General features: G+C 42.5%; 2 protein-coding genes across 3 annotated transcripts in view; one reads left to right on the top strand and one right to left on the bottom strand.

The window, feature by feature from the left end:
• Nucleotides 1-9745, top strand: part of lig3 (ligase III, DNA, ATP-dependent) — a 28598-nt gene extending 18853 nt beyond the window's left edge. The window contains exons 16-21 of the mRNA XM_071339276.1: nt 324-398; nt 6367-6513; nt 7040-7190; nt 8030-8139; nt 8326-8412; nt 8676-9745. Coding sequence (XP_071195377.1) covers nt 324-398; nt 6367-6513; nt 7040-7190; nt 8030-8139; nt 8326-8412; nt 8676-8909 — 804 coding nt within the window. The 3' untranslated portion in view covers nt 8910-9745. The remainder of the gene's footprint in view (nt 1-323; nt 399-6366; nt 6514-7039; nt 7191-8029; nt 8140-8325; nt 8413-8675) is intronic.
• Nucleotides 9584-22474, bottom strand: rad51d (RAD51 paralog D). 2 transcript variants are annotated; one of them, XM_071339278.1, is made up of 10 exons: nt 22169-22474; nt 21982-22043; nt 19611-19729; nt 11828-11909; nt 11534-11668; nt 11340-11435; nt 10996-11086; nt 10621-10691; nt 10173-10337; nt 9584-9912 (listed from the first exon to the last, which is right to left on the bottom strand). In XM_071339278.1, the coding sequence occupies exons 1-10, from the start codon at nt 22248-22250 to the stop codon at nt 9805-9807; spliced, it is 1011 nt and encodes a 336-aa protein (XP_071195379.1). In that variant the 5' UTR covers nt 22251-22474; the 3' UTR covers nt 9584-9804. The 2 variants fall into 2 exon arrangements, with proteins under 2 accessions (XP_071195379.1, XP_071195378.1); XM_071339277.1 differs by having other exon boundaries at nt 19611-19747; nt 22169-22459.
• Nucleotides 22475-22508: the final 34 nt, after the last annotated feature.

The following is a 22508-nucleotide window of genomic DNA, read 5'->3' as shown; positions in this document are numbered from 1 at the left end:
AATCAGGGACTAATTTAGACCTGGGACATCAGGTGGGTGCAGTTGATTATCCGGTAGAACAGGAAACCAGCAGTAGTCCGGACCTCGTAGGGTAAGATTTGAATACCCCTGACCTAGGGACTAGGCATGCCTGAATAGGCGTAAGCAGTATGGCGCAAATTTCACCAAGCCTATCAGAAGTCAAGATGGAGCAATTACCATGCTGTTTAAACCTATTCACTCATTTCAGATATACAGGAGTGCCTAGGAGGGTATTTGGAATTCACGAAGTATGAGGACTGTTCTTTAATGTTTGTATGTGTACATCTCATTTCTGTCTCCAGGAACCCAGTAAAATCCCTGGCTGGTTGAAAATCATCAAGAACTATTACCCTGATTTTATTATCCGCGATCCCGAGGTGAGATTTAATAGTTTAATGCATTTTAATCTTCCGCTGGGTTCTATTCAAGGACAACAATTGTGAATCTCCAGACTTCTTTAGGCTTTTCAATTAAGTTAGGCTCTCCATAGTGGAGTGGCAGGTAGCCGAAAGGTTGCTGGTTTGAATCCCCGAGCTGACTAGGTGAAACATCTGTCGATGTGCTCTTGAGCAAGGCACTTCACCCTAATTGCTCCTGTAAGTCGCTCTAGATAAGAGCGTCTGCTAAATGACTAAAATGTACATGTGATTAAGATGTGGCTTTGAGTCATTATACAGTGGCTTGTGAAAGTATTCACCCCCCTTGGCATTTTTCCTATTTTGTTGCCTTACAAATAATTCCAGGTTGTAACCTGGAATTAAAATGGATTTATGGGGAGTTTGTATCATTTGATTTACACAACATGCCTACCACTTTGAAGATAGAAAATATTTTTTGTGAAAAGAAGAAAAAGAACAACTTGAGCGTACATAACTATTCACCCCCACAAAGTCAATACCTTTTGCAGCAATTACAGCTGCAAGTCTCTTGGGGTATGTCTCTATAAGCTTGGCACATCTAGCCACTGGGATTTTTGCCCATTCTTCAAGGCAAAACTGCTCCAGCTCCTTCAAGTTGGATGGGTTCCGCCGGTGTACCACAGATTCTCAATCGGATTGAGGTCTGGGCTTCATCTAGGCCATTCCAAGACATTTAAATGTTTCCCCTTAAACCATTTGAGTGTTGCTTTAGCAGTATGCTTAGGGTCATTGTCCTGCTGGAAGGTGAACCTCTGTCCCAGTCTCAAATCTCTGGAAGACTGAAACAGGTTTCCCTCAAGACTTTCCCTGTATTTTTCTGACCCGTTTCCCAGTCCCTGCCGATGAAAAAACATCCCCACAGCTGCCACCACCATGCTTCACTGTGGGGATGGTGTTCTCAGAGTGATGAGGTGTTGGGTTTGCGCCAGACATGGTGTTTTCCTTGATGGCAAAAAGCTCAATTTTAGTCTCATCTGACCAGAGTTCCTTCCATATGTTTGGCGAGTCTCCCACATGCCTTTTGGCAAACACCAAACATGTTTGCTTATTTTTTTTCTGGCCACTCTTCCATAAAGCCCTGCTCTGTGGAGTGTACGGCTTAAAGTGGTCCTATGGACATATACTCCAATCTCTGCTGTGGAGCTTTGCAGCTCCTTCAGGGTTATCTTTGGTCTCTTTGTTGCCTCCCTGGTTAATGCCCTCCTTGCCTGGTCCGTGAGTTTTGGTGGGCGACCCTCTCTTGGCAGGTTTGTTGTGCTGCCATATTCTTTCAATTTTTTTATAATGGATTTAATGATGCTCAAAGTTTCGGATATTTTTTTTTAATAACCAACCCCGATCTGTACTTCTCCACAACTTTGTCCCTGACCTGTATGGAGAGATCCTTGGTCTTCATAGTGCCGCTTGCTTGGTGGTGCCCCTTGCGTAGTGGTGTTAGACTCTGGGGCCTTTCAGAACAGGTGTGTGTGTATATATACTGAGATCATGTGACACTTAGATTGCACACAGGTGGACTTTATTTAACTAATTATGTAACTTCTGAAGGTAATTGGTTGCGCCAGATCTTATTTAGGGGCTTCATAGCAAAGGGGGTGAAAACATATGCACGCACCACTTTTCCATTTATTTATTTTTGGAAAAGTTATTTTTTTCACTTCACCAGTTTGGACTATTTTCTGTATGTCCATTACATGAAATCCAAATAAAAATCTATTTAAATTACAGGTTGTAATGCAACAAAATAGGAAAAATGCCAAGGGGGTGAATACATTTGCAAGGCACTGTACAAGGAAGCTATAAAGTCTCAGCTTTCTTAACTTCTCTCTGGGATATGTGGGACAGTAGCGTCCCACCTAACCAACAGCCAGTGAAATTGCAGGGCACCAAATTCAAAAGAACAGAAATCTCATAATTAAAATTCCTCAAACATACAAGTATTATACACCATTTTAAAGATAAACTTCTCGTTAATCCAGCCAAAGTGTCTGATTTCAAAAAGGATTTACGGCGAAAGCACACCTTGCAATTGTTAGGTCAGTACATAGCCACAGAAAAACACAGCCATTTTTCTAGCCAAAGAGAGGAGTAACAAAAAGCAGAAATAGAGTTAAAATGAATCACTAACCTTTGATCTTCATCAGATGACACTCATAGGACTTCATGTTACACAATACATATATTTTTTGTTCGGTAAAGTTCATATTTATATCCAAAAATCTGAGTTTAGGCGGGACGCTACTGTCTCACTTGGCCAAAAGCCAGAGAAAATGCAGTGCGCCAAATTCAAATAAAATACTATAAAAATCAAACATGAAAGATACCAAATGAAAGCTACACTGGTTGTGAATCCAGCCAACATGTCAGAATTCAAATAGGCTTTTCGGCGAAAGCAAACGATGCTATTTTCTGAGGATAGCAACATTGTAAACAAAGAGAGAGAAGCATATTTCAACCCTGCAGGCGCGACACAACGCAGAAATAAAAATATAATTCATGCCTTACCTTTTGACGAGCTTCTGTTGGCACTCCAATATGTCCCATAAACATCACAAATGGTCCTTTGTTCGATTAATTCCATCGATATATATATATCCAAAATGTCCATTTATTTGGCGCGTTTGATCCAGAAAAACACCGGTTCCAACTTGCTCAAACATGGCTACAAAATATCTCAAAGTTTACCTGTAAACTTTGCCAAAACATTTCAAACTACTTTTGTAATACAACTTTAGGTATTTTTTAACGTAAATAATCGATAAAATTGAAGACGGGATGATCTGTGTTCAATACAGGATTAAAACAAACTGTAGCATACTTTCTGGTTACGCGCCTTAAACAAAAAGTACACTTAACTCAACTCTCGTTCTGAACAGGGCTACTTCTTCATTACACAAAGGAAAAACCCTCAACCAATTTCTCAAGACTGTTGACATCCAGTGGAAGTGGTAGGAACTGCAAGAGGGTCAATTAGAAATCTGGTTCCCAATAAACTCATTGAAAAGAGTGACCTCAAAAAAAAAAAAAAATCTGAATGGTTTGTCCTCGGGGTTTCGCCTGCTAAATAAGTTCTGTTATACTCAGACATGATTCAAACAGTTTTAGAAACTTCAGAGTGTTTTCTATCCAAATCTACTAATAATATGCATATCTTATCTTCTAGGGATGAGTAGCTGGCAGTTGAATTTGGGTATGCTTTTCATCCAAACGTGAAAATGCTGCCCCCTATCCTAGAGAAGTTAAGAAGTATATCACTGACCTTTTTATACTGTTATCATCAGCTTTTCTTTAATTGCACATAAATGTAACTACTATTCATCGCAAGGCTGATCTGATCTTTATCAACTTCCATTGATATGTTATCAAGATTGACCAATCTGTGCAGCACCTATAGCTCAAGCCAGCCTTTGTGAATAAGATACTGATAGGAAGCAATTGTGTATATTTAGACTGCACTCCACCGACGTTTCTACTGTTGTCACATTTTACGTAACTATTCAGACCCTTTACTCAGTACTTTGTTGAAGCAACTTTGGCAGCGATTACAGCCTCGAGTCTTCTTGGGTATGACGCTACAAGCTTGGCACACCTATATTTGGGGAGTTTCTCCCATTCTTCTTGCAGAACCTCTCAAGCTCTGTCATGTTGGATGGGGAGCCTCGCTGCATAGCTATTTTCAGGTCTCTCCAGAGATGTTCAAGTCTGGGCTCTGGCTGGGTCACTCAAGGACATTCAGAGACTTGTCCCGAAGCCACTCCTGCGTTGTCTTGCTGTGTGCTTAAGGTATCTGACCAGATAGTCTTGCTTCTCGTGGTCTGAGTCCTTTAGGCTGTCATGTGCCTTTTACTGAGGAGTGGCTTCCGTCTGGCCACTCTGCCCTAAAGGCCTTATTGGTGGAGTGCTCCAGAGATGTTTGTCCTTCTGGAAGGTTCTCCTATCTCCACCGAGGAACTCTGGAGCTCTGTCAGAGTGACCATCGGTTTCTTGGTCACCTCCCCGACCAAGTCCCTTCTCCACCGATTGCTCAGTTTGGTTGGGCTGACAGATCTAGGAAGAGTCTTGGTGGTTCCACACTTCTTCCATTTAAGAATGGAGGCCACTGTGTTCTTGGACCACCATGCTGCAGAATTTTTTTGGTAACCTTCCCCAGATCTGTGCCTAAACGCAATCCTGTCTCGGCGCTCTACTGACAATTCCTTAGACCTCACGGACTCCACTCCAGTTGTAGAAACATCTCAAGGGTGATCAATGAAAACAGGATGCACCGGAGCTCAATTTCGAGTCTCATAGCAAAGGGTCTGAATACTTATGTAAATAAGGTAACTTGTTTTCGCTTTGCCATTATGTGGTATTGTGTGTAGATTGAGGAATTTCTTTTATTTGATCAATTTTAGAGGCTGTAACATAACAATGTGGAAAAGGGGAATGGGTCTGAATACTTTCCAAATGCACTGTAGGTGAAGGGGTACTAAACTTCTGGAGGACCTATTATCATTTTCCTGCCTCTACCTTTTCCTCTATCTGCTGCTAAAACCACTTTATCTGTCAAACTTCTGCCTCTGACTCTAGGAAACTATTTTACAGTCTCCTCCGTCATTAATCCTGCACTCCCTCCCTCTGCGGACGACTTCGTCAACCACTTTGAAAAGGTTGACGACATCTCAAACACGTGACTAAAGACCAGTATCCGTCTTTCCTTTCTTTCCAAAACACACAACTCTCTCGTTATCGCTTTCAGAACAATCTTATTGACCCTAACCAGTCAAGACGTGTCACTCAACCGAGACTGCTCTTCTATGTCACGTAAGCTCGCCGTACTGCCAAAGCTGACTCCTCATTCTTCTTGATCTAGCCGCTGACTTCAACACCGTGAACCATCAGATCCTCCTCTCAGGGCTGGGTGTCTCAGGCTCTGCACTCTCTTGGATTGCATCCTATCGGGCAGATCGCTCCTACCAGGTGACGTGGAGAGGATCTGTGTCTGCACCATGTACTCCTGCTGTCCCCCAGGGCTCGGTTATAGGCCCTCTCCTCTTCATACAGCAAATCACTCAGCTCCGTCATATCCTCACATGGCCTCCTATCATTGGTATGTGGAATACACTCAACTACTTTTCTCCTTCCCCCTTCTGACACCCAGGTGGCGACACGCATCTCAGCGTGCCTGGCAGATATCTCGGCTTGGATGTTGGCACACCACCTCAAGCTCAACCTCAACAAGACGGAGCTGCTCTTCCTCCCGGGGAAGGCCTGTCCGCTCCAAGACCTCTCCATCAATGTTGACAACTCCACATAATCCCCCTCAGAGTGCAAAAAACCTTGGCGTGACCCTGGACAAGACCCTGTGGTTCTCTGCAAACATCAAGTTCTCCCATGTCACTAAGCATACTCTACTAGCTTCCAGTTGAAGCTCACGTCCACTACAAGACCATGGTACTTGTCTGTGGAGCAGCAAGAGGAACTGCCCCTCCCTACCTTCAGGCTATGCTCAAACCCTACACCCCAGCCCAAGCACTCCGTTCTGCCACCTCTAGTCGCTTGGCCCTCCCACCCTTACGGCAGGTCAACTCCCGCTCAGCCCAGTCCAAGGTCTTCTCAATCCTGGCACCCCAATGGTGGAACCAGCTTCCCCTGAAGCTAGGACAGCAGCGTCCCTGCCTATCTTCCAAAAACATCTGAAACCCTACGTTGAAGAGTATCTTAAATAATCACACAGCACCCCCCACCCCAAACAAATGTACACAATGGCTACTTTGAGGAAAAATGTACTTACTGTGATATGTGGTTGTCTTACCTAGCTACCTTAAGATGAATGCACTAAACTGAAGTCTCTCTGGATAAGAGCATCTGCTAATTGACTAAAATGTGTTTTGGGATGCAGCCTGAGTTCTACTGACTTTATCCTCGTATGTCTCTCTCCCTGAGATAGAAAGCGCCGGTGTGGGAGATCACGGGGGCGGAGTTCTCCAAGTCGGAGATGCACACCGCCGACGGCATATCCATCCGCTTCCCCCGCATGACGCGTGTCCGTGACGACAAGGACTGGAAGAGCGCCACCAACCTGATGCAGCTCAAAGTAAGGAACACCCTGATCATGCAACTATGTAGGGCTTCTATTGGATGTTTTTTTTCAATCTGTAATGTAAAACCATTGAATACTTATTTATAGGTGCTCTGTGCAACCGACTTAATATCCATGTAGAAGTAAAGGATAAAAAAATGTGATCAACTATAGAAACAGTACCACTTGGTCAGCCGTTGTCTTTTAGTCAAACAGATACAGTGGAACTTGTACTATAATTGTGAACCGATATTCAAATAGCAACCAAAATGTGTTATACACAGATGGCATTGAGTGGAGTCTTTTCATTTGGTTTGCTGCTGAGGTGGTTTTGGTGTGATACGGTAGTCTGTTGAGCTGAATAGACGTTTATACGCAATAGCTCAAACTCGCATTGAGTATTTTTGTTATTACATCTCTACTATATAATGCAAAACCTTTCCTGTCAAACGGTTGTTGTACGCAGCACAACTATTCCTCAAAGATAATTTCGTTATCCCCTAGTAACACTAACTTCACAACTTTTGTTTTTCTCCCTCAGGAGCTCTTCCGCATCTCCAAGGAGAGGTGTGACTTTGAGGTGACAGCAGGGCCCTCCAAAGGAGGTGAGGATGACAAGGGCTCTTCAGGAGACAGTGGGAGCAACTCTCCACCCTCCACCTCCCAGAGACCAGTCACGCCCAGAAAGACCAGTGAGTACCATAGACATGGGTCTGGTCTCGGGTATGTAGATGACGCTTTAGTCACCAATAATGCAAACAAACACATGTCAATAAGTATGTGTATATGCATGGGTGCATATACACTGAAATTTTGAACGCGGACATGTATATATTCATACTTATTTACACGTTCGTACTGTTAGAATTCATTATTGGAAAGTACTGCATCTGTACACCCAACTAATAAATAAAAAAAAACTAGAGGAAGAAAAAACATGGTATGACAACTCTCCTTGGTTTGAGATTTCCATCCTTTTTGTTTGAAACTTTTGGGAAACTACACGATCTCCTCATGATAGTAATAATGTACTCTTAACAACTTGGAACCAAAATTATTTTCCAATCATTCCATTCCGAAGAGAACCCCTTTTTTTTCGGTCCAGTGTTCCAACCAGCATAAAATTCTGAACCGGTTCGAACCCCAAAAAAGTCATATTCATATAGTTCCTTTTTGTAAATGTTTTAACCCTTGAACTCAACATCGTTTTTACATTTATCTCATTATTGTACGTCACCAATTAGCACCGATATAGCAGCTTGATATGGAATGGGAAAGCTAGTTTACATGTTTTAATTGGTCAGTTAAGTGCAAGCGTGAGCTGCGACAAATTTAATGGCATACTAGCATAACTTCACTGAATTATATACTAGACATTAGGAATATTTATAAGATTTGAAAGTAACACTTCTGTTCCGGAACACTAAAGAACTTTCGTTCCCGATTTGTTTCAGGTTCTGTTCCCTGAACCGGTTCCAACCCGACTCTTAATAATATATTTTGATTCAATGTGATGTTTCCATTACCTTAGGCACAGGCAACAGCAATACCCCCAAAGCTAAGGCAGTGAAGACAGAGCCTCCCTCCCCTGTTCCAGCAACCAAGAGGAAAATGCCCTCAGAAGAGCCCAGCGCAAAGAAGGTACCCTACACTCAACCATAGCAACTGGTGTTATCCTATTTGGCAATATGTTGTAGGGTGCTGCATAGGTGAACCACGAAGTAGCATCAGTAGACTTTTTTTTATTGGGTCATTACATTTCTCACATCCAGATTAGATTTCAGCCTTGCATCCCGCAAAATGTATCTGCGCTCCAATGTATTCCAGGTAAAGACTGAAACTGTCCATCACAGTAATGGACAAAGCAAGACTAAGATGACCCCCTCCAAGTTGGCAGAACCCAGGAATGACAAGGTGGGTGCTTCATTGTTTCTGTTCCATTGGTCACCAACTGCGATTCACGCTCAAATTCTTCTAAACAAAAAGTTCTAACAAGACATGCTAGTAGATGAAATATTAGAACATAAATGTTTTTATTTATTATTGGATGATCTATCTGTAATACTGTATTTAGTTAAAGGTGCAATCTGTAATATTTACTGTCATTTTAATAAATGATAGAATAAATTAAACTAAGGATTGTGTCTTAAAGACTTCCTCCTCTCTGCTCTCCCCAGACTCTACTGGACATTTTCAGTGGGGTGAAGCTTGTCCTGCCAGACTCTGTGCAGGACCACACCAAGCTGCGGCGCTACTTTGTGGCCTACGACGGGGACCTGGTGGCAGAGTATGACGCCGCTTTGGCCACACACACCCTGACTGAGCCCGAGGAGGACAGCCATGCCCAGAGAGTCACCCCCGGCTGGATCTGGGAGTGTATCCGCAAGAGACGGGTGGTGCCTCCCTGCTGATGAACATGAATTACACCCCCCCCCCCCCCCCCCCAGCTGAACACTGGTGCGATTTTGAAGTGTGTTGGCTTAACAAACAATGGACCATTATACGCTGATCATGTTTTACAGCCGAGCTTGATGCAAGCTAAAACCGATATAAACTTAGTTGAATGATATAACCACAAGGACACAGGACCCGATCATGAGATATTGTGATGGTCATGGCAGAGTATGATTAGAGTTTTAAGAAAGATATAGGCCTAACTACGTCAGGCTAGGAGTAGTATCTGTCGACTATGGGCTGAGTAATGTTTCCATCCATGGATCTTTCTATTTATTTTGTTTCCAGTCCTTTTTCGTATCCGAGTAGCATTGGTTCAAATAAACCATAATTACTTAAAAGTTAGTCTTTATCAGTTTTGTTTCTGCAATTGTGTGCCCATGCTGTGTGAACGGGTTAGGTCCAGCTGACCTACGCCAAGGTGCTCACTTCAAACGGGGTTCCTTTGATCGAGTGTGTAGTGTAGATAACAATACTATTAGGAAGAGTTAAAGTAGTTTAAACATGTCATGGACATGTCCAATGATGAAAGTAGACTGTCATAGTATCTAGGAGAGGGCTTCTTCTAACAATGCATGTTCTCCACATGAAATGCAAGATGAGGGGAAAAAAAGACTAGCAGGACACTGTCACAATTTTTTTTTTTTATGGGCAAGTGGAACACTAAATTGAGGTTTGTTAATTTTGTAAACCAGAGTGCAACCAGGTGACAAATCTATGATGTCAGAAATATCCTTTAATTCACACAATACCTTTGATGTGCTAATGTTTAAAATAAACTGGTTTGAATATCCTTTTTTGTCAGTTTTCTTCCATTTGATACCTAATGAGCACCACCATGGATGTTGAGGCCTAGCTGGGCTCAGTGTTCTCCAGCTTCCTCTTTCCTGACTTTCCATACAGCTGTTCTTCAGACCTGCCCCAGCACTGCAAGTCAAACTCTTCTTTCAGATGACAAGGCTAAGAGACAGAACAGGTTAAATCTGCATTAAGTTTGGTCCTATTTGAACACATCTCCAGTGCAACATGACTCATTCTGCAGGAAAGGATTCCATATGACATCACATTTTTGGGTTATACCACAGATTTCCATCTCACCACTTTCTTGTGATTGCATAGAACTGAGGCTGAAAATAATGGGCCTCATGTGTATGACATTTTCTATCTTATTTGGACTAAGAATGAATACTAACATGGACAAGCCCATGTCAACAGGTTACCTGTCTTGAGGACTTGGCCAAAGTGGCAGTGTGTACGCTAGAACAAGTGGATCCCGGCCTCTCGAGCCGTTGCAGTAGAATCCGAATTCTAGGTACGTGACTCCACGATTGGCCCAGTCCGGCTTTCAGCTGCCCATTGCCGTCTCTGGTCACAGTGTTTGTAACCTGAGGGTACATGATTCTTATCACTGTGGCATTTGATTAGGCTCAGGTCATAGCACACTTGTAGTTATTATGGATCCCCATTAGCTGCTGCCAATTTTAAATATTACAACACATTGTGGGGCCTTACTCTACCACATATGTACACAACGTGTAGCCTGTGTGGACCCCGCTACACATGTACAGCCTAGGCTACCAGTCAGCATGGTTTGAATCTGACTGTCTCAAAATAAACCCCCACTTAGTGTAGATGTCCAAACAGGACCAAAAAATCAGTTGCCCTCACCAGAACGGCTACATTGAAGTCTTTGGCGATTGTCTTCAACAGCCCTGCCACTTGCATCATCATGGACATGCCTAGAAATTCCAATCACCAAAGGTCATTATGGTGCTATACAAATAGACAATGCAATAAATGCAAAAATTGCATTTTATATCAACCACAATGGTGACTCCCTTTGCAGAGTACAATTATGCCATTCTCTTCATTAAATCAATTACATTCCACTGGCTGTCCTTTATAAAGCATTGCTTGTGTTATCAGATACTATATCTTAATATTATTTCAAAAGGGAATGTTATTAAGATATGTGATAAATGAACAGGTATAATCTACTTGAAAATATGAAATTATCACATGAGAAACTCTTCATCATAGTACCTTCATTTTGTTTGCCTCCCAGTATGGGAGAAATAACTGCTGACACTGAATCCACAATTACAGCTTTGACTGAGCCACCTCCCGCAGATGCCTGTAAAATATATGACAAGATGGATGCAAGAATGAATGATCAGTTATGTTAGTTTTCAGTTGTCATTATTATAGTTATCTTAAAACTACCTCAATTGAATTCATATTTCAGCAACATCAAATACAATCCATCCCAAATGGCACCCTATTCACTATATAGTGCACAACTTTTGACCAGAGCCCTTTGGGCACAGTCCAAATTAGTGCACCAGTGAATAAGGTGCCATTTGGCACACACACATTCAAAGGCCTACCTGCTGAAGTCCAACGCATCGAAAATGATGTAGACAGTCGAGTAACGAGAAGATGTCAAACACTGGAAAGACCTGGATTCTCTGAAGAGCCTCCATCTGCACAACAACGGGTAAGAACTGTGTGGTGAGAATTTATTTGATGAAAATGAATATGTTAATTCAACTACATTTTCATTGTCACACTTCCAGCTCACCTGTTCTTCTATATTGCACGACTTCGCTTGGAGCATCTGAAGCAAGCGACTTGCCGACAGTCCTCCTGTTGAGTCAACATATATGACGCTCTGCTTCAGTTGGTAAGATATATTCACTGCAACACCAAAACACACCTAAAAGAGGGGGAAATGTAGGCAGCATAAACAAGTTGTACTCAATACACTAGACAGTAGTGATACCAGCATCCATTGGGTCATTCTATGAAAACCAACCACACTGATAAGCAAGGTGTAAACTTTGCCAATGACATATGATTGTGGGAAAAAGGTCACCTGGGTTTTTCCACTTCCAGGGCTTCCTGCGAACTCTGTGAGCTCTCCTGTGTACAAGCCAGAGTCTAGAAGCTTATCTAGACTGGAGGAAAAGAAACACTATCATTCACCAAGGCTATGAAGTCCTGCTCGGTGCTAAAACCAACCCATCAAGTCATAGTACAATAATAAAAGGGCGATTCAGTGGGAAAGTCAACCTGAGCATGCAAAATACAGTTAGTCATTAACAAATGAAACCACTTTTATAATTATCCTTAAGGTCTTAATGTCAGAGTGCAGGCTTTATTTGACCAGGTAGCCCTTTCCACTCACAGCCAGTCATCCCGTATACTGATTGAAAATAGCAAATTGTCATTAATACGCGACTAATTTGTTCTCCGCTTCATAGCCTGTATGGGTTTTGACTGAAAGCCATTAGAAATTTGAGCACCACGTAACAAGAAGATGCCCCCACCTCTCCAGCTAGTTGCGCTTCTTTTGCACATTTGTTGTATGACACCGCTTTGATGTCATACAAGCAAACCACACACCCATGAGTCCAAATGCGCACTTCACATTTTCCAAATGAAAACTCATGTAATTAAAATGATCAACGTTCATGATCGCTATGTTTGATCCACAGTTACAAGGATGACATGCGTTATACCCTGGGTTGTCCTGAACAGAATGAGCCTATGTTTGGCATATTGTGAAGAAAATCTGCTGCGGAACATGCACTTGAATGGACTCGTGACTCCATTCTATGTTTACCAAAATTACAAATCGATTTGTCTGAAGTGCCTTTTGAAAGCCTAACACTAAGATCGTATTTTATAACTTATCTTTCAAATGAAGCCCACCTGACCCAGATTGCAAATGTATAATGGTACGCTTTTGGATTGTGTAAAACAACAACAGTAATTGTGTGATGTTGGGGACACAGGGCTGTATTCCAAACAAAAAACAACTGTGCCTGCATCAGTTTCTCAATAGCAAAGCTAGGAGAGGTAAAAAAAAAAGCACCTTATAGATGAAGGCTCTTTCCTTGTCATAAAAGTGCAATTACTTTGGAACTGTGCACAGTTTGGAGAGGTGTATTGTCACTTGGAGACAGCAGTTAGACCTTTCACTAAAACCCTTTTTACTTTTTCTTCTTTTATCTTGCACCTACTCCAAAATGTCAATGAATATTCTTATTATGTTACTGAATGTATCCAGAGTATTTCATTTCTTTATAGACAAAATGCTGCTAAAAGTACAGTAAATTTAAAATACACAAAATCAAAAGTGTAATATTTGGATTCAGTCTTGTTTCAGGTGAACTGTTGTCCTTACCTTAGGTCTGATAATCTCCAAAGTGTTCTCTCTCAATTGCTACCATGGTTGTTCTTCTGTTAGAAACATTTCAATTTTGTCCTATCTATATAGGACAACTTCCACAAGTGTAAGGGGTTAACGTAGAAAATTGCATGCATTCAGGCTATCATGTACATATATAGTCCTAAGTTACTATGCCTTCAATTGACATTTTAGAAATGTTTCAGACGACAACAAATGTGTTATGATTGATTTTTATCAAAAAATCTTTAATATATAAATGTCTATTTCAGACTTTGTGGGGTGTTACATCCATAAGGGTAGTTTTTCCTCTCTAAAAGTAATAATGGAAATGACAGTATTTTCTAAATTATTGTTTGTGTGCAGCCAAGCCTTCCTTCGAAATGGCTAACTGTGTTTTGATCTAAGACAAACTCACAGACTTTTGCTAATATGTTCAGTCTTCTCAAAAAGCTTATCCATTTAATTTAAGATCCATCGCATCTCTTATTTGCTATATTTCTCCAACATGCTAATATTTATAAGTCCGCTTTTTTGGATAAACACTCCCCCCAAAGGGTACTATAGACTAGAGGTCGACCGATTATGATTTTACAACGCCAATACCGATTATTGGAGGACAAAAAAAGCCGATACCGATTAATCGGCCGATTTATAAAAATAAAAAAAGTTTTATATATATATACACTGCTCAAAAAAATAAAGGGAACACTTAAACAACACAATGTAACTCCAAGTCAATCACACTTCTGTGAAATCAAACTGTCCACTTAGGAAGCAACACTGATTGACAATAAATTTCACATGCTGTTGTGCAAATGGAATAGACAAAAGGTGGAAATTATAGGCAATTAGCAAGACACCCCCAAAAAAGGAGTGATTCTGCAGGTGGTGACCACAGACAACTTCTCAGTTCCTATGCTTCCTGGCTGATGTTTTGGTCACTTTTGAATGCTGGCGGTGCTCTCACTCTAGTGGTAGCATGAGACGGAGTCTACAACCCACACAAGTGGCTCAGGTAGTGCAGTTCATCCAGGATGGCACATCAATGCGAGCTGTGGCAAAAAGGTTTGCTGTGTCTGTCAGCGTAGTGTCCAGAGCATGGAGGCGCTACCAGGAGACAGGCCAGTACATCAGGAGACGTGGAGGAGGCCGTAGGAGGGCAACAACCCAGCAGCAGGACCGCTACCTCCGCCTTTGTGCAAGGAGGTGCACTGCCAGAGCCCTGCAAAATGACCTCCAGCAGGCCACAAATGTGCATGTGTCTGCTCAAACGGTCAGAAACAGACTCCATGAGGGTGGTATGAGGGCCCGACGTCCACAGGTGGGGGTTGTGCTTACAGCCCAGCACCGTGCAGGACGTTTGGCATTTGCCAGAGAACACCAAGATTGGCAAATTCGCCACTGGCGCCCTGTGCTCTTCACAGATGAAAGCAGGTTCACACTGAGCACATGTGACAGACGTGACAGAGTCTGGAGACGCCGTGGAGAATGTTCTGCTGCCTGCAACATCCTCCAGCATGACCGGTTTGGCGGTGGGTCAGTCATGGTGTGGGGTGGCATTTCTTTGTGGGGCCGCACAGCCCTCCATGTGCTCGCCAGAGGTAGCCTGACTGCCATTAGGTACCGAGATGAGATCCTCAGACCCCTTGTGAGACCATATGCTGACATATGCACATTTGTGGCCTGCTGAGTTACCTGTGATGAATGTTGAAAACAAAAACTGTCATTTCTATGTGCAGGAAATCCTATTTTAATAATGGGCATGGTAAGAATTGACGACCAAAGTGCGAGTCATAATTCCCATGACACCTTCTAGCAAAATCTGAAAAGCGGTTCCTTCATTTATTCCATAGGATATTTTTTAGATTCACTTAAAATAAGGTCTGTGTTTCGTGTAGGCTTACACCACCTTGCCAATTTTATAACTGTGTAGATATCAATAGGACAAGGTAACTCTGATCAATATTGGCTAAATATAAGCGAAGATCATATTTTTTGTAGAGTGGATTTATGAAAATATGTTGACAAACGTTACCTTATCCTATTGAGATTTACACGGCTATCAAAACGTCGAGGCGGTTTAAGCCTGCACGAAACACAGACCTTATTTGAAGTAGATCAAGACATTCTCTATGGAAGACATGAACGGTAAAATAACGAAGGAACCCCTTTCAAGATCAGCCGCAAGTTATTACAGAAATTATAACGCGTCGACTTTTTCTCTCTAAACCATATACCTTTGACTAATCCGGAAACTATCACCTCGAAAACAAAACGTTTATTTGTTCCATATTTTATCTAACGGGTGGCATCCATGAGTCTAAATATTCCTGTTACATTGCACAACCTTCAATGTTATGTCATAATTACGTAAAATTCTGGCAAATTAGTTCGCAAAGAGCCAGGCGGCCCAAACTGTTGCATATACCCTGACTCTGCGTGCAATGAACCTGGTTAATATTGCCTGCTAACCTGGATTTCTTTTAGCTAAATATGCAGGTTTAAAAATATATACTTGTGTATTGATTTTAAGAAAGGCATTGATGTTTATGGTTAAGTACACATTGGAGCAATGACAGTCATTTTTTATTTTAATTTTTATATAAGATAAGTTTAATGCTAGCTAGGAATTTACCTTAGCTTACTGCATTCGCTGCACAGGCAGGCTCCTCGTGGAGTGCAATGTAATCAGTGTTAGAGCATTGGACTAGTTAACTGTAAGGTTGCAAGATTGGATCCCCCGAGCTGACAATGTTAAAAATCTTAAGAATGAGTTCTTAACTGACTTGCCTAGTTAAATAAAGAATAAATAAAGGTGTAAAAAAAAATATATATATATATATAATTTAAAAAAAATAATAAAAAAATTCAATAAAATATAAAAAAATTCGGCGCCCAAATATACCGATTTCCGATTGTTATGAAAACTTGCCCGATTAGTCGGCCATTCCGATTAATCGGTCGACCTCTACTATAGACACACATCAAAGTTTCATTTATATTTTGTTTGTTCATGCTGTGAGACAGTAAAGTTGAGATTTTGCACGCAAATGTAACATCCATAAGGCTGGAATCGCCCACAACCTTAATTGCCCATTGAAACAGAAATTTGTCTTCTGCTGTCTGTTGTAATACCATCACATAACCGTGATTTACATTGTTGTGTATGTATCCGGTCTTCCCCTGTCATCTGGTGTATGTACACATGTTTAGCCAAACTAATGCTTGTAGAGGCACTATGTGTGTTAGCCTGGGACAAACTACTAGCCTATCCATCTGGGGATCAGTAGGGCTCAATTCTATTTTTTTTTACCTTTATTTAACTAGGCAAGTCAGTTAAGAACAAATTCTTATTTTCAATGACGGCCTAGGAACAGTGGGTTAACTGCCTTGTTCAGGGGCAGAACAACAGATTTTTACCTTGTCAGCTCGGGATTCGATCTTGCAACCTTCCGGTTATTAGTCCAACGCTCTAACCACTAGGCTACCTGCCGCCCCAGGGGTTCAATTTGATAAGCAACAATCTTTTAACAGTGCTGCATTTTGATATGATTCGAGCACATACAGTTGAAGTCGGAAGTTCACATACACTTAAGTGGGAGTCATTAAAACTTGTTTTTCAACCACTCCACAAATTTCTTGTTAACAAACTCTAGTTTTGGCAAGTCGGTTAGGACATCTACTTTGTGCATGACACAAGTAATTTTTCCAACAATTGTTTACAGACAGATTATTTCACTGTATCACAATTCCAGTGGGTCAGAAGTTTACATACACTAAGTTGACTGTGCCTTTAAACAGCTTAGACAATTCCAGAAATTGATGTCAAGGCTTTAGAAGCTTCTGATAAATGATGTCAATTAGCCTGAGTCAATTGGAGGTGTACCTGTGGATGTATTTCAAGGCCTACCTTCAAACTCAGTGCCTCTTTGCTTGACATCATGGGAAAATCAAAATAAATCAGCCAAGACCTCAGAAAACAATTGTAGACCTCCACAAGTCTGGTTCATCCTTGGGAGGAATTTCCAAACGCCTGAAGGTACCACGTTCATCTGTACAAACAATAGTACGCAAATATAAACACCATGGGACCACGCAGCCGTCATAACGCTCAGGAAGGAGACACGTTCTGTCTCCTAGAGATGAACGTACTTTGGTGCGAAAAGTGCAAATCAATCCCAGAACAACAGCAAAAGGACCTTGTCAAGATGCCGGAGGAAACGGGTACAAAGGTATCGATATCCACAGTAAAACAAGTCCTATATTGACATAACCTGAAAGGCCGCTCAGCAAGGAAGAAGCCACTGCTCCAAAACCGCCATAAAAAAGTCAGACTATGGTTTGCAACTTTACAGTCGTGGCCAAAAGTTTTGAGAATGACACAAATATGAATTTCCACAAAGTTTGCTGCTTCAGTGTCTTTAGATATTTTTGTCAGATGTTACTATGGAATATTGAAGTATAATTACAAGCATTTCATAAGTGTCAAAGGCTTTTATTGACAATTACATGAAGTTGATGCAAAGAGTCAATATTTGCAGTGTTGACCCTTCTTTTTCAAGACCTCTGCAATCTGCCCTGGCATGCTGTCAATTAACTTATGGGCCACATCCTGACTGATGGCAGCCCATTCTTGCATAATCAATGCTTGGGGTTTGTCAAAATTTGTGGGGTCTTGAGGATTGACCACAAGTTCTCAATGCCATTAAGGTCTGGGGAGTTTCCTGGCCATGGACCCAAAATATCGATGTTTTGTTCCCCGAGCCACTTAGTTATCACTTTGCCTTATGGCAAGTTGCTCCATCATGCTGGAAAAGGCATTGTTCGTCACCAAACTGTTCCTGGATGGTTGGGATTAGTTGCTCTCAGAGTATGTGTTGGTACCATTCTTTATTCATGGCTGTGTTCTTAGGCAAAATTGTGAGTGAGCCCACTCCCTTGGCTGAGAAGCAACCCCACACATGAATGGTCTCAGGATGCTTTACTGTTGGCATGACACAGGACTGATGGTAGCGCTCACCTTGTCTTCTACGGACAAGCTTTTCCGGATGCCCCAAACAATCGGAAAGGGGATTCATCAGAGAAAATGACTTTACCCAGTCCTCAGCAGTCCAATCCCTGTACCTTTTGCAGAATATCAGTCTGTCCCTGATGTTTTTCCTGGAGAGAAGTGGCTTCTTTGCTGCCCTTGACACCAGGCCATCCTCCAAAAGTCTTCCCCTCACTGTGCGTGCAGATGCACTCACACCTGCCTGCTGCCATTCCTGAGCAAGCTCTGTACTGGTGGTGCCCCGATCCCGCAGCTGAATCAACTTTAGGAGACGCTCATGGCGCTTGCTGGACTTTCTTGGGCGCCCTGAAGCCTTCTTCACAACCATTGAACCGCTCTCCTTGTTCTTGATGATCCGATAAATGGTTGATTTAGTTGCAATCTTACTGGCAGCAAAGAGGGACTTTGCAATTAATTTGATCACTCTTGGGGAAAAATATCGTACTTTTTGGAGAAATATCCTCTGGTCTGATGAAACAAAAATCTAACTGTTTGGCCATAATGACCATCGTTATGTTTTGAGGAAAAAGGGGACGCTTGCAAGCCGAAGAACACCAGCCCAACCGTGAAGCACGGGGGTGGCAGCATCATGTTGTGGGGGTGCTTTGCTGCAGGGGGGACTGGTGCATTTCACAAAATAGATGGCATCATGAGGCTGGAAAATTATGTGGATATATTGAAGCAACATCTCAAGACATCAGTCAGGAAGTTAAAGTTTGGTCACAAATGGGTCTTCCAAATGGAAAATGACCCCAAGCATACTTCCAAAGTTGTGGCAAAATGGCTTAAGGACAACAAAGTCAAGGTATTGGAGTGGCCATCACAAAGCCCTGACCTCAATCCAATAGAATATTTGTGGGCAGAACTGAAAAAGTGTGTGTGCGAGCAAGGAGGCCTACAAACCTGACTCAGTTACACCAGCTCTGTCAGGAGGAATGGGCCAAAATTCACCCAACTTATTGTGGGAAGCTTGTGGAAGGCTACCTGAAACGTTTGACCCAAGTTAAACAATTTAAAGGCAATGCTACCAAATACTAATTGAATGCATGTAAACTTCTGACCCACTGGGAATGTGATGAAAGAAATAAAAGCTGAAATAAATCATTCTCTCTACTATTATTCTGACATTTCGCATTCTTAAAATAAAGTGGGGATCCTAAATGACCCAAGACAGGGAATTTTTACTAGGATTAAATGTCAGGAATTGTGAAAAACTGAGTTTAAATGTAAACTTCCGACTTCAACTGTAATTATCGACCCTCAAGACTTAGACCAATAACTTTTGTCTCATGCTAGACTTCTTCTGTTTTTTTATACTCATCAAGACTACAGGCACTTGACTGGTTTTGGCTGATAGAAAGTCCCTCAGACAGTTTTGATGTAGGGCCTTCAATGTGATGTGCAGATTCTCACCTAGGATTGCCTGTGGAGAGGATGGCTGTTGAACTCAGCAGGTCTTCATATAGATCAGCACCTGATACAGGGAATGCTGTGTGCTGGGCAAGGAGCACTCTGCGTATAGCCAGCAGGGCCTGAAATGCAGAGTTAGTCTGTGGCCAAAAGTGTTTGTAACATTGTCTCATTATACACTGCTCAAAAAAATAAAGGTAACACTTAAACAACACAATGTAACTCCAAGTCAATCACACTTCTGTGAAATCAAACTGTCCACTTAGGAAGCAACACTGATTGACAATAGATTTCACATGCTGTTGTGCAAATGGAATAGACAAAAGGTGGAAATTATAGGCAATTAGCAAGACACCCCCAATAAAGGAGTGATTCTGCAGGTGGTGACCACAGACCACTTCTCAGTTCCTATGCTTCCTGGCTGATGTTTTGGTCACTTTTGAATGCTGGCGGTGCTTTCACTCTAGTGGTAGCATGAGACGGAGTCTACAACCCACACAAGTGGCTCATGTAGTGCAGCTCATCCAGGATGGCACATCAATGCGAGCTGTGGCAAGAAGGTTTGCTGTGTCTGTCAGCGTAGTGTCCAGAGCATGGAGGCGAATACCAGGAGACAGGCCAGTACATCAGGAGATGTGGAGGAGGCCGTAGGAGGGCAACAACCCAGCAGCAGGACCGCTACCTCCGCCTTTGTGCAAGGAGGAGCACTGCCAGAGCCCTGCAAAATGACCTCCAGCAGGCCACAAATGTGCATGTGTCAGCATATGGTCTCACAAGGGCTCTGAGGATCTCATCTCGGTACCTAATGGCAGTCAGGCTACCTCTGGCGAGCACATGGAGGGCTGTGCGGCCCCACAAAGAAATGCCACCCCACACCATGACTGACCCACCGCCAAACCGGTCATGCTGGAGGATGTTGCAGGCAGCAGAACGTTCTCCACGGCGTCTCCAGACTCTGTCACATGTGCTCAGTGTGAACCTGCTTTCATCTGTGAAGAGCACAGGGCGCCAGTGGCGAATTTGCCAATCTTGGTGTTCTCTGGCAAATGCCAAACGTCCTGCACGGTGTTGGGCTGTAAGCACAACCCCCACCTGTGGACGTCGGGCCCTCATTCCACCCTCATGGAGTCTGTATCTGACCGTTTGAGCAGACACATGCACATTTGTGGCCTGCTGGAGGTCATTTTGCAGGGCTCTGGCAGTGCTCCTCCTTGCACAAAGGCGGAGGTAGCGGTCCTGCTGCTGGGTTGTTGCCCTCCTACGGCCTCCTCCACGTCTCCTGATGTACTGGCCTGTCTCCTGGTAGCGCCTCCATGCTCTGGACACTACGCTGACAGACACAGCAAACCTTCTTGCCACAGCTCGCAGTGATGTGCCATCCTGGATGAGCTGCACTACCTGAGCCACTTGTGTGGGTTGTAGACTCCGTCTCATGCTACCACTAGAGTGAAAGCACCGCCAGCATTCAAAAGTGACCAAAACATCAGCCAGGAAGCATAGGAACTGAGAAGTGGTCTGTGGTCACCACCTGCAGAATCACTCCTTTATTGGGGGTGTCTTGCTAATTGCCTATAATTTCCACCTTTTGTCTATACCATTTGCACAACAGCATGTGAAATTTATTGTCAATCAGTGTTGCTTCCTAAGTGGACAGTTTGATTTCACAGAAGTGTGATTGACTTGGAGTTACATTGTGTTGTTTAAGTGTTCCCTTTATTTTTTTGAGCAGTGTAGAAACGGAGTGGTTGCGGATCCAACTTTTTCAGGATCTTTTGTCTGCAGCAATAAAAGATCTGGAGCTTCCTGAGGCATCTGCGCATCACGTTCATTCTCTACGTGCAGAGAACCGGCTACTCAGGGGTTCTGACTAGGTGGAATACAGCTACAACCAGAAGTAACTTGTTCGTAGCAGGTTAGGAGAACTTACGCAACAGGTTAGGACCAGGTCAAACTCATTCCACGGAGGGCCGAGTGTCTGCTGGTATTCGCTCCTCCCTTGTACTTGACTAATGAATTAAGGTCACTAATTAGTAAGGAACTCCCCTTACCTGGTTGTCTAGATCTTAATTGAAAGGAAAACCAAAAAAACAGCTAGGCCGTCCATGGACTGAGTTTGACACCTCTGTATTAGGAGAATTAACGGAGCAAGTTAGGATAATTAGGTTACGATCAGGAAAAGGTTTAGGGTTAGCTAAAATATTCTCCTAACCTGCAAAAAAACGTCACTTCCGGTCGTAGCAGTACTCCATCTCGTCACAACCCTACTCATGCGAATGGTCATGATGCTCGTTTAATAAAGTTAGATCAAAGTTTAATCAACGTCTGCAAGATCACATAATAATTATAGAAATGCATTACTTCATGCATGTTTTACCTTATAGGACACGGAACATTTTTGAGCAAGGTCTTCTGTATCTGATGACACCAGATCTTCCACTTTAAAAAAGGATAATGTAACTTTGATTGTATTATTATTGTAGTTCAATACTTTGTCATACCAACATTGCCACATCAACTAGCTAGATTAACCAGAGTAAACAAATGTATTAAAACCCACGTACCTGTTGTAATGTCTGCTGCCCGTAAAGCCACAACCAATTCTTCACTCAATCCAGGACACATGCCATCTCTGAGAACAACCATGGCACATAGTTAGCTCGGGAGCTAGCAGTAGCTATGTCCAGAAAGAAGCTAGCAAGCCGTTCACTGTAATATGGGATGTCTAAATGGTCTACATGCACTTCAACTTTACAGTTTTGACAAACTATCCATGGTAGTTTGTTATGCTTTCAAGTTTTTGAAAATATATATGCCGCTATATTTTCGGAAGCTCTTCCAGAGAAAGTGGTCGTGACGTAATTCCGGATATGAGAACGTGCAAACACCCTGAACATGCTCTGT

The sequence above is a fragment of the Salvelinus alpinus genome, chromosome 13 (genome assembly GCF_045679555.1).
Source record: "Salvelinus alpinus chromosome 13, SLU_Salpinus.1, whole genome shotgun sequence".
NCBI classification, from domain to species: domain Eukaryota; kingdom Metazoa; phylum Chordata; class Actinopteri; order Salmoniformes; family Salmonidae; genus Salvelinus; species Salvelinus alpinus.
This window is presented reverse-complemented; position numbering and strand designations above follow the sequence as displayed.

Excerpts from the sequence above, each read along its gene's own strand:
- rad51d (XM_071339277.1), bottom strand. The coding sequence starts at position 22,250 with ATGGTTGTTCTCAGAGATGGCATGTGTCCTGGATTGAGTGAAGAATTG. Across the intron at positions 11,669-11,827 it reads CTGGAAGTGGAAAAACCCAG|GTGTGTTTTGGTGTTGCAGT; the intron begins GTGACCTTTTTC and ends CCCCTCTTTTAG. Across the intron at positions 11,436-11,533 it reads CGTGCAATATAGAAGAACAG|ATGGAGGCTCTTCAGAGAAT; the intron begins GTGAGCTGGAAG and ends GTTGTTGTGCAG.